The sequence below is a fragment of the Phalacrocorax carbo genome, chromosome 3, assembly GCF_963921805.1.
Source record: "Phalacrocorax carbo chromosome 3, bPhaCar2.1, whole genome shotgun sequence".
Classification (NCBI taxonomy): Eukaryota; Metazoa; Chordata; class Aves; order Suliformes; family Phalacrocoracidae; genus Phalacrocorax; species Phalacrocorax carbo.
Genome location: NC_087515.1, coordinates 95,274,484 through 95,287,005, shown reverse-complemented (window position 1 = coordinate 95,287,005; position 12,522 = coordinate 95,274,484). Strand labels below are relative to the sequence as shown.

Genomic DNA, 12,522 nt, shown 5'->3' with positions numbered 1-12,522 from the left:
GTGTCTCTGTTGGTGTGTGCTGGGAGTTTGTGGCAGGGATTTACACACTTATTCATCCTGTTCGATGTGCTGCGGCGGAGCAAGCTGAGCTGCCACCATATCGCGTTTCATCAGCTACTGCCAAGCAGTACTTGCCCCAGCCAAGCAGACGCTCTTGCCCTGCCTGGCTCAGGTACATGCGGGGCCGAGACTCGCGCTGGGGTGTGGGGGCACCTCCAGGTGCCAGGGCGAGGTCCCGCACAGCTTGAGCCTGCGCTGGGGCTCAGTGTAGCCTGCCCTTGCACGGACAGGCTCGCCAGTGACATGCCACGGGGTACGGCCCCATTTGCACACAGCTGCTTTGCAGAGCTGGCCTCATCCCCAGCACTGGACTCTGGGGTCACTCGTCAAGTCCGAGGTTTCAGCACCAGAACACGGTGCTGTAGCTAATCCTCACAGTGTTTGCAGTTATAAAACCTTTGAATTGACCTCCTAAAGCACATCTGCAGTTTAATGCAGAGTTTATCTTCCATGGCACTGAAAATACATGAAACATAACCTATTTTATATTATGCGGTGTCATGGTTTAACGCCAGCCAGCAACTAAGCACCACACAGTGGTGCTTTTATAATACAAAATGCATATGTATTTTATAATATATATTATTTCATTATTGCATATTATATAGATTTTATATCTCATATAATAATACTATCTTTTATTTCATATGCATGTTTTAAAATGTAATTTAATTTATCTTAAATAATTTTGTTTCCTACCGTTTTCTCCTTGCCAGAAAAGATAGCTTTACATGTTGGTGAGCTGCTTTTCTGAATAGACCCACTTTGGCTACGTAAAATTAATATGTGTCCTAGAAATACGATGTCTGTATTTCCAGAAGGTCACTTTCATTTCATATTAAAATGTTTTGCTTACTCAGAAGATTCTAATACATTTCAAATAAAAAACAGGGATGGAGAGAAGGGTTCAAGATGGTTCATCTCTTTTGATCTCTTCACTGGAGTATTGCTCAGCTGATGAGTAAGAAAAATCCAAGTTTCTATGCACAGATAGTGTTAGTGGACTCCTCAGAATTGAAGTCAGTGACTAATGTAGCCATTTCCATTGTTAAAGAAAAAGAAAATCAATAGCGTGAAGTAGTAACCTCTGGATTTTTTTTTAATTCCACTTCAGTGCCTAGACAGTATTACATATTTTTTTAACTTCTTGCTCTTCTCTATGCCACTGCCATACATCCCTATCTTCCTGTTTTTCAACAGCAATAAAAGTTAATTTTCACACTCATCTGTGTTTATCTCTGTGAATTATCTTGATACACAAAATTATTTCACTTTCCTACTTCTAAAAATAACAAGCTGGTTTGCATCTTGAAAAAAGATTACAAAAGGAAGTGAAATCACCAACTTGTTTTGTCTGCAATGACAATTAAGATGGTTTCCATCCAGAGAGTGTTATATATTTGAAAACGCAAAGACCTTTTGGCTGGAGTGACAACAACATCTGCAAAAATCAAACAGCGTCATCCATCCCAAGAATTTCCTGAAGATATCCTGCCAATTACTTTTACTAGTAGGTGACGATTAATCATAACCAGTCTGGCATCTGAGCAGAGAGATCCGATCCCTGACCAGAAAGAAAAGCTATATTCAGACATAGCTGAAAGCAAATTTTGCCAGGACTCAAGATCCTGAGCACCATTATTTTTAGTAAATGCACAACTCAGATTATCTCGTATTGCTTGGGGTTTTTTGTTGTTGATGTTTTTGTTTAGGCTTTTCTTCTCTGTGAAATTGAGGCCTTATTGCTGTAAAGAAATAAGCTCACAGTGCTCAGCTTTTTGTGGGAGGTGCAGAACTCCGCTTCCTGCCTCTCCCAAATTATGCTAGAGATGTTCAGGTGATATAATTCAATAGATGACATTAAACTGCTTTTTTTATAGGCAGAGAATAATGCTTGAGCATATCGTATTTCAGAGGGTGAATTCAGGTGACATCAAAAGACCCGAGTAGTCTCTCAAAATCCAGTTTGCAGATTTTGACAATCTTGCACATACTGAATTGTACTTTATCAAGAAATAGTTCTGCTTCTTCCAGTGGGAAAATTTACAAAATATGGTAACATCCATCATCTTTCTAAATATGGTAATATTGATCATCTCTCTAATCAGCGATGTAATTACAGGCTTAATCCTTAAAAAAAAAAAAATTAAGTCAAGGTTCTGGACAATTCAAGGATAAAAATATTGAAAGTTCTTCGTTTCTGGGGTAAATACTTATGCAAGGTCACTGGAAGTTCAGCCCATATTAGACCAAATTTTGCTGCCATAACTATGTGAAATATCCCACTGATTTCATAGCAAGGGGACTATTCGCAGAGCAAAGGAACTGCCACCTGGTAAAAACATTACAATTTGCCTCTTTTCAAATTAACTGTTGCAGCATGCTCTAATCATTATTTTTATTCTTTGCCTTCTTGAACCGGTAGAGGGAAGTGGTTAATCTCTTGTTTGAAGCTAAAAGCATTTTTGCAGCCAGTTATGATGAAATGGCCTTTTCCATTCTATGACCTTTCTCAACAAGTGCTCAAGGAATAATGATACAATTATTTCCCTCTCTGAATACCCCTCTATTAGGGTATTCAGAAGCCTTAAACTCTACGAATGTCTTCTTATTTTCTTTCTTTTTTTTTTTTTTTTTATTAAGCTAACCTACAGGACCATAAAATACTTCAGTGCCAAATATGTTACTAGGCTGGGCAGAAAGGCTGCTGTTCCTATAGACAAGTTTGTATAAACATACTTTTTCTTTTAGGAATCTGAAAAAGCGCAACCTTATTTTCACATACTGATGCATGGCTTAAGTCAGCTGTTGGTCATCAGGCTATACCTTAAACTACTTTAAACGGCTCATTTATATCAGTTTAGGATAGAGTCCATCGAATATAGTTTTGTTATCATGTTTCTATAGCGTGATGTGCTCAAATACAGTGCTCGAGAATGTGTGTTGTGTTAACTTTGTGCTGTACTGTCTGATTAAAATCCAAAGTACATTTCTACATTGACGATACCCTCTGGCACTAGCCAGCTAGCTCTGGAGATTAGTGTAGACAAATTGAAGGGAGTTCTGAGAAGAGCAATAAACATGATGAAGCTACTGGAAGGACCAATATACAAAGAGATATTAGAAAAGCTAAAATTCTGGTCATTCCCTCCCTTCTACCACTCACACTTCCTTGTGACTCAGAATAGAAAGTTGTTAACTATTTCTACATAGTTGTTGTTGTAAATCTGGATTAAAAATTATTTAAACGCCGTAGCAAGTGAGAATAATTGCTCACTGTGCTGCAATATGCATGCATAACTTGTGCTGCTCTAACCAGACGGAGCCCATATCAAAGCACTCTTGGTGCTCGTAGTCAATTATGGAGCCCAGTGGCTCTATGATGCCATGCAATCAGAGTGCTGTTTTTGTCAGGAATAACTCTGAAATTTAGGACCGTGAACTGTCCCAAGAACTATTCACAAGAAATGACCACGCCAAGCTGTGTCTTTTCTCTGGGTGATAGACAATTACTCTAGCCCAAAATTAGACCTTAGAAGGACAGCCTAAGGGTAGCCTAAATTTGGTCATACTGTTGCCAGTTAATTTCCTTTGTGAGTTAATACAGCTGCAAGCTAGATAAACCACATTCTTGAGATCTTCTGCTTATTCCTGCAGTTTTGAGGGCAGTTATGTCCTGCTCTTGTCCTAGCTCGTTGCCTCTCTGTACGGTTCTGTAGATGGAGCAGACGTAGCAACTGACAGCCATTGCAGTTTCCTGCATATTCTTAACAAGGATGTGTAAACTGGTAGCATTTTCTGTGAATTTGTAGCAAGCACTATTTTGATGATATGATGATGAACCTAAAATTAGTAAATATTGTTCATTTTCTGTTCTGATAAAATCAGAGAAAAAATATCACAAGACTCATTTCGCCTGTATTGGCTCAAAGCATCGTTTCTATTTAGAAGGAAAGAACATTCCAACCTATCGGGGTTAAATGCAGGCAACAGGAAAAACTCTCACTAACATCTTCTTGTTCATAAGACTTTGAATAATATGAAAGAGAGAAAGATAATGCAGGTTTGTGTATTAGTTTGAGCATGTACATGCTTTTTGAGTGGGTGAGAGATCATCATGAATTGCATTTCCTAATGCCCATTAGTGTGATACCCTTGAATACTGTAAAATCTGACAATGTTCAGAAAGTTCATGGTAGGAATGTTACATTGAAAAAGTCATTACAAATCAAACAATCCATTATGATGATTTGTGATACCTCCTTTTTTATCATTTTTAATCCCTCAGTCACAGAGTTGCCATTGGAAGTTCTTATAGCATAGAAATGCAAACTGCTCTTCTAAGCGACCCAGATTTTCTGACTGAGCATGAGTAGTATAAGGCAGCCCAACATTGGCCTTCCTCTGTGAAGCAGGTAACTCGGGCTGGCACGTCTCTCATGAGCTAGCTGAAACAATTCCTGAGCTTCAGGTTGTTGCATTATGGGCTTCAGTTATTTGTCTTTACTTACATGTCACTATTCTAGTGAGACTGAACAATACACAAGAGAAATCTATCATACACGTGAGTTCTGGGTTCATTTTTTTGTTTCATTTTTCAGGGCAGGGCCCAGTTGTTAACACAGTGGCTGCCAACTAAAAAACCTTTGCCTTTAAGTTACTATGAACAAAACTTTCATGTAATCTCAGGAGTTTCTTGAGTGGTACTGGGTGAAAGATCTGAAGTGGAAGAATTCATTATTTGAAATTAATTTTTAAATGAAGTGTTCAAAAGTGAACAATGCAAAAGCTGCTGAGAAGATCTGAAATCTGACTGGAGTTAACCAGGAATTATGCTATCTGCAAGGAGAGAGTGAATAAAATCAGTCTCATAGCTGAGGAGATGCTTAAAATTTTGAAAGATCATACACAAGATATTAGCTTTGAAAAAAATCAATGAAGTAAATGTGCCTCAGAAACTTTTGTCTTCTAATAAGTCGTTACAGAGAAGTTTGGAATTATACTGCCATTACTTACTCTCACACCCTATACTTTCCTGTTTCTTTATGGCAAGATATGAACTGAAACCTTAGTCGCAGTTAAACTAATCAAAATGTTGCAATTTACTTCAATAAAGTTGGGTTTCACCCATAATCCACTTTCTGGCTTTGTTTTTTTCTTCCTGATTTCCCAGTTTTGCCACGAAAGGGCAAGAAGGAAAAATATTGATAGAAGAGGAATATATTGATATAAGAGGAAAATAGTGATAGACGTTTATTAAAGCCCTCTTAAACTACAGAAATACAGAAATACTGCAGAGATTTTAGCTAAATTCAAGTAAAATAAATTCAGTGAAAGGAAGGCCAGGAGAAGATTTTGCTCTCCTACTTATAACAGGGCAAATGGCACCTGAGGAATGTTGGATAAAAATGTGGCAGGGATTGAATCATAAAGTACTTAACTTTTAATTTCTCCAGTGTAGGAATGCTTATATAAGAAAACCAAGCAAGTTTAGCGTATTCAGAAGTGACTTTCAACTGATGAAAACTTTTCTTTGGACTCTGATTTCATTCCAAGAGGTGTTTATTTTTTTTACACCTGTTCCTGGCAAGTTAAACTACGCTGAAATAATGTGCCTGCCTTCCCTGCCTCTGAGGGAAACACAGCCACGCAGGGCTGCCCTAGGTAACGGACACACACTTTCGTTCCCTATTCCCAGCCAGAGGAGTTGGTGGGGGTGGTTTGGGTGGGAGATGTATTGTGAAGAGTTGAAGAAGATGAGACAGCAAGGTGTGAAGAAAAAATGCCAGCAGACTCGGAACGCTCTCTTCCCTCCTCCAACTCTTTCTTAAACTTGTGCCAGTGCATTTTCTGCTCCCCCATTTCCTCAGCCTCTCCTCCCTTTGTCTCTCCCCATCTCTACGCTCTATCTAGAAGAGTATACCCAAGTAGATAACTCCCTTGGATCAATACTTTAAAAAAGGGAAAAGAGAGCTGTGCTGCTGTTGGCTTCTTCATTTCTTGCGGTCAGAGGGGAGCAGAGACCTTCAGTGGGGCAGAAAGCTCCCAGCAGCACAGGGCAGATGCTGTGTGGCGCTGGCAGAACTGAATTAATTTGAATTTTTTGCAGTGGGAGATCTCCAATTAACTCCATGTTCTAAGGAAAGCTGTCAGAGCTCCTGGAATGAGAAGGAATAAAGGCAGGGCAAGACATTGGCTTTTGTAAAAAACTGTCCTTGTTTCGAGTGGTTGAGCATAACCAAAACCCACAGTAAGCACTTCAATATTTTCTGGACCAAATGCCTAATTCTTAATATTTGGGTGACCTTACTCTTTTTAAAGTTCTAAGAATGATTTGCAAGATTGCATGCTGCTTTTCTAACAATATCTGATTTGCTGGTAGCCAGTCACCACTAATTAAAAATGGCTTACATTGCTCAGAGCAGCATGGGAGAAGCCAGACTAACCTTGCTGTCATGTTAGTAACCAGGGACACTTTCTTCAACACAGCCTGTATTGCTCAAGGCTTTCGAGCATATGCTCTATGTGAGCTTCAGATCCAGATAAAGACACCTAAATATAGAAGTTTTCTTATAGGTGGGTGTGTGCTACGTGTCTATACTTCCAGTATAGTTGGCCAAGATCTAGGGCTTAGTTCAGTGGAGTAGAGGTGTCTCCTGTTACATGATATTCCCTGCTCTCCAGTGACTTCTCCTGAAGGGCACAGCCTTCACAGGTCTGAGAGCATAGCTGCTGGACCTAGGGGATGTCTCAGATACCTTAGGGTGTCTCAAATGTCACTGGACAAAAAAATTTGGGCAGCTGAATTGAGCCTTTTTTTGTGCCAAGCCCAGAGCATGAGTCCGCTGAGCAGCCAGCAGGAGCCTTCCTGAGGATTAGCTGCACCTCTCTCAGTTGACATGGTTTCCTTGTGCTGCATGGAGAGTTCAGACACCTGCTTCACATGTAGACAACTAAATTTAAATGTTTTCTCATGCAGCTGAATCCCAGCCCATCTATTTTTCTGATCTCCATTAGAATTTGTGCTTTCTGGTCAGTTATCCTATTTCTGAATTGTCACCCAGCGCTGCTGTGTCTGGTTGCTGTGCCCTTGAGACTTGTACTGTGCAGACGCCCTAAGGTACTTTGCCCATTTCTGGCTCTTCCTGATGTCTGAACTTGTTGGGTTTATATCTAGAAGCAAATCCAGTATTTTTGGTAGCCAATTATATAGTAGCCACCTATGATCCACCTACGTAGTAGGCGAAGACATTTTAAAATGTCGTAGTATAAGACAGGCAGAAGGTCTGCCTAGCCTAACACACTGTGTCCAACAATGACACTAGTCAACAGTGAACAGTCAGGGAAGGCACACAAGCAGGGCAAACATACAGCAATATTTCTCCATAAAAGTCTGTCAGCCTCCAATAGCCTGCTACTTGGGGATGTCCTGAGCCAGAAGTGGGCTCTTGGTATTATTTAGTCTGGGATTAAATTTTCTCCCATGAGATCATGCTGCTGGCTTTGAACCCATGTGAACTGTTAGTATCTTGTGACGAGGATTTCCACAGTTTAATAGGACACTCCTTAAACCACAGATTGGCTGTACCCTTAGCATTGTAATAAGAGGGCAAAGCTATCCATAGGTGAGTTCAGAGAAAGCCAGGATATCAGCAGACAAGGGTATTTGGACCTCAAGTTACTTTGGTAGCTGAGCAGAATGAACCAAGGCTATTTCCTACTGTACTGGAACAGGCTAAGGAAAGAGTGTCCTGCTTGTAGGTACAGCCAGCCTCCCTCGCCTGCTGGGGCCTTTTCACTTACTGGGTCATTCATGACTTGCAGAAGCTATGCTTGGGAAAAGACAAGTGTTCATACACAACACAGAAGAAGCAAAACTCATGTCAACAAGAACTTGCTTTCAGGAAGTTCTTCACTGGCAAACATGGATTTAGATTGTCCATGCATATAAACATACAAATGCCACAAAATCCTAAGGTTTAAACCAGTTTCCTACAAAGGCTACTTAAGCTTTTAAGAGAAGGTCAGAAAATTAATGATGAGGGAATGAAGTAACACAGCACTTGTTCTGTCCCTTTCCAATCCCTGCACACGGGCGTGTCTGCCCCAATCGTGGTAAAAGAACATTGTGCATCCGTGTGCCATCACTGTGCTGCTTCTCCTCATCTCCCTTTAAATGCTGTTCTGGCTCAGAGGGCAGTTGGCTGATTAGTCCATGCTGAACAAACTCGCTCTCACAGTTTGAATCTGTGACCTGAAGAAATAAATCCTAACACTTGCTGAGCTTCAACAAACTTTCCAGGCTGCCAGCTAAAAGAATGCTTCTGAGTACCCAGCACTGTATTTCCTCTTTCCAGGAAATGGCACATCAGGGGACTTGTGACCAGAAACTACATGCCTCAACCATGCAGTGCTTCTACTCATAGGAAATTTGTATGTGTGCTTACAAGTCCGGTTCCACTGGACTCTCACCGCTGGGGCTGCTCTATTTTTTTTTTCTTACCTTTGTTTTCTTTTTTGCCTTTTCATAGGAAAGTTGCTATTGGAAAAGATGTAAAGGGGAAAAGTTCTAGTCCATCTACTGATTTGTACAATTTGCTCCATCAGGCTTCAAAGCTCCTACGTGAGGTTCCTTCAACACTGCTCCTTTTATCCATATGTTCTCAAAATTACTACCCACAGTTTTCACCCTGGAGGGTCCCAAGGCAGTTTTGACACCAGCCCTGACCTCACATCCCTAACTCAAACAGGAATCTCAGTGCTTCGGATTCCCACCCACAGCAGGAGTCATCTCTCTTTTGTCCCCTCATTCAGCTCATGTACATGTATGTGTTATTTATTGGTACTTGGACATTAATGTTTTCTATAATATATTTCTTTCAGACATCATTGTTCTCATCGCTTCAATAGCAGTTGTTTCTGCAAAAACTCAGGGTAACATTTTTGCAACATCAGCACTGAGAAGTCTTCGTTTCCTACAGATCCTTCGTATGGTGCGCATGGACCGAAGAGGAGGCACTTGGAAATTATTAGGTTCAGTAGTTTATGCGCATAGCAAGGTACGCAATTCTAGATGCTGATTTCATCTGGTTGATATCTTCACTTGGTGTGATTCAACAAGAGGCCAAGGAAACAAACGTTTATCAGTTTTGAGCAGAATACCTAAAATTTTCTGAAGTGACATCAGTTGTAATGGGCATTAGCATGAATACATCAGGCCATGTTAAATGCTAACAGTTTTCAGAATACGTTGAAAATGTTGTACTTGATGTGCTGTTGCAATTTGATATATATTGGTGAAGTTGCTGGAGTGTCAGACTATGGGAGTAGATTTAGAGCGTTAGAAGAAAATAGTTTTAGAGAAAATTTGCATCCATAGGAAAGCATTTTACTTTTAACTGCTCAACGGCCCGACAACTATATAGATCTTTTCATTATGTCTTCTTTGAAATGCCTTTCTGTTTAATCTTTCAAATGGATATTGATCTCTAATTTCTTTTATCTAGGAATTAATCACAGCCTGGTACATAGGATTTTTAGTACTCATCTTTTCATCTTTCCTGGTTTATCTGGTGGAAAAAGATGCAAATAACCAATTCTCCACATATGCAGATGCGCTCTGGTGGGGCACGGTAAGTACAGAAAAATAATATGCACTGTTTAACCAGTATGCTGTAGTGCTTTGAATTTCACCTACTGTGGATTTTAATCTAGTGTGCTGTTCAGTGAATTGTTTTCACTGGCAGAAAACTGGTCTGAGAAGGTTCCTTCTCCAGCTATTCATTTGCACATCCATAGTCCATTTTACCCCATCCTGCAGAACAGCTGGTTGTTTCTGCTGCAAACCAGACCACTGAACCTTCAAGAGAAGAAAGCACTTTATTTTTTTAACCCAGATGCTTTCAGTAATACAGTTTGTAGTATGGTCCCACAAAGAGCTGCTTTGATCCAGATCAGAGGGCTGTAAGCTGCAGTGCAGGAAGAGGAACAAGTGTCAGGGAAGAAAATGGGAAAAAATTCTCACATCAGCTTTGTGGTGAAGGGAAGAATATAATCAGCACCCGTAGAATGATGCTGTTTCTCCTTCCTCTGTACCCCGAGCGCAAAAAGCAAGAACATCCTCATTCTGGTTCACCAGTGTTCTCCAATTATTTTTGCAGGTGTAAAAGCTCTGATTTAGTTGAGCTTATGCTTAAATATCAAATCAATTGGTTTTACTTTGTTGAAATCTGTGGGATTTAAGTACATGCCTGACTACTTTTCTGAAAGTAGGAGGATTATATGAATGCTGACATGTTTAAATAAACTAGGCTTTAAATGAGCAATGAAAAGCTAGGTCTGAAATGTTGATTTTTTTAATGGCACAATGTGTATGGCTTTTTTGTTTAAAAATGCCCTTTAGTGAGCTAGACTCCTGCACAGTGTGGGAGTTACTTAGGCAGCTTAGGAAATCTGCCCCAACAAAACCTACGGCAAAGCTTTTGCCAGGCTGTATAAAACAGCTTTTCTTTTCCTTCTCATGCAGTAGAACACCATGAGCTCTGACAGTGTCTGGGTAGTGAAATGATGCCTGTGAGATCATTAATGCTGACATAACCTAGAGCACTCATTAGTTTTCCTGGAATAAGTGTGAGTCCTGAACCAGTCTCTGCCACCTTTCCTCATCAGAGGGATGCAGAAATGAAGCTTTCTCACCTCAGACCTGCTGCTGACAAGACTTCATCTGGATTCAGTAGTGTCTGCAGATTCAGAGCATGCATAATGGGTGGTACAAAAGCCTTCTCCAAAATGCTTTGAATCCTTGAAAAATATTTTTTGTTCACATTTTGAGCAAAGGCCTATTAGTAGGACTGGTTTGTTATTTGAAATTTGTTCATCTAAGGGTTAACCATTAGCCACATACCTTTCCTAGACACTATATTTCTGTGTTATCAGTGCACAAAACTGGGAGCTTGGACAAGCCATACCTAGTAGCTCTTACTTGTACATTTACAAATATACAGAAATATTTTTCCTGAAACTTGTTGCTTTAGAGCATCAACACAGAGCTCTAATAAAATACACAATTTTATCCTGTAATCCAAACGCATGTAATATTCATGTTGGCTAAAGCCATGAGAGAAGGTTTTTCCCTCAGTCACTCCACGGCAACTTATTTTGTGGTTTATCTATCTGTAACTGAGAGTAGAATTTGGCCCATGCAGGAGGAGTTCCACTTCTCTTCTAAAGCTGATTTGGCTTAAAGCTTTCTGATCTGCCCATATTGACACAGTTGTGAAGCATCTGGCTTGGGATGCTGGTGTCCTCGCTGGTGGGTACCCTGGCTCCAGGAGTCTGCAAACACCATTGCCCCTATGGGGGTGCCAGCGGGGACGTGGTCCTGTGACAGACCCTCCTGAGGTCATCTATGTGTGATGTGGCAGTGTGTGGGTCTGGGAATGTGTGTTTTCAGCCACTCGGTTCTCCAGGAAACACTCTCTACCCCTCTGCAAAGCCGTGTTTGACTTAGCACTGCATAGGCAGGGAGTTTGGACTAAGCAGAGGATTGTACCCACCTGCCAGCAGGCAATGGTGAGAGGAGATATATACCTGAGGAACAGGAAAGTCCCAGCAAACTCAGACCTCAGCCCTGATGTCTGACTGAGGTTAATCTCAGATCCAGATACTTCTCCCTGAGCAGCTCTAGAGGCAGGACCAAGATCTTTATTTTAGAATTTGCTTCTCCACTACCTGCTGACAGCTATTTTTAAAGAAAAAACTCTGCTAAGAAATAATCATTATATAAAGTGGTGCTTAAAATATTTTGTACACTATGAAGTGAAAATGTATGACTCATAGGTCAGATAAGTAGTGCAACTGAGAAAATCTGAATCTTTTCTTGACATCAGCAGGAAAAACAACAAATTATAATCAAAAACCTGAAAACAATCTATACTGTATATTTCTATATCTTTTCTTCTTTCCCCAGTGTGTGGCATGAATACATTTAAATTTTTAATGTGCTTAAGTGCACAAAGTTACTGAAAATCAGTGTTCCCTCTTACCTGTTATCATTGCCATTTTAATAATAGTATTTTTTGTATAATATGTAAAACAGTATGTGGGAAATGCATAACGTGCTTCTTAGTCATGGTTGTTTTTACTGCCAGAGTAACCCACATGTAGATTTTGAAAAGGTCAGGTTGTGTGGCATTCTAGGGGAAATCAATGCTTACTCTCATTGATTTGTTTATTTGCAGGAGTCGTTCTAGTTTAAACCACAGAGCATCTACCAAATCCCAGACCGAATTCTGTGATGGCAGAGGTACAAGAAGGAAAAGACTGCTTTGATGTCAGGCACAAATAGTCATCTTAAATTTCAAGCTTTTAGAGGAACTTATGCCCCTGCCTTACAGGACCAGACCCAGCATGAAGCAATTAACCCATTCATTAATTCAGATTATTTGAGGGCCATATCCTGCT

General features: G+C 40.3%; 1 protein-coding gene across 1 annotated transcript in view; it reads left to right on the top strand.

Annotated features, from left to right (window-relative positions):
• KCNQ5 (potassium voltage-gated channel subfamily Q member 5) overlaps window positions 1-12,522 on the top strand; it is a 302,174-nt gene that overhangs the window by 240,176 nt on the left and 49,476 nt on the right. The window contains exons 4-5 of the mRNA XM_064447806.1: window positions 8,944-9,119; window positions 9,567-9,692. Coding sequence (XP_064303876.1) covers window positions 8,944-9,119; window positions 9,567-9,692 — 302 coding nt within the window. The remainder of the gene's footprint in view (window positions 1-8,943; window positions 9,120-9,566; window positions 9,693-12,522) is intronic.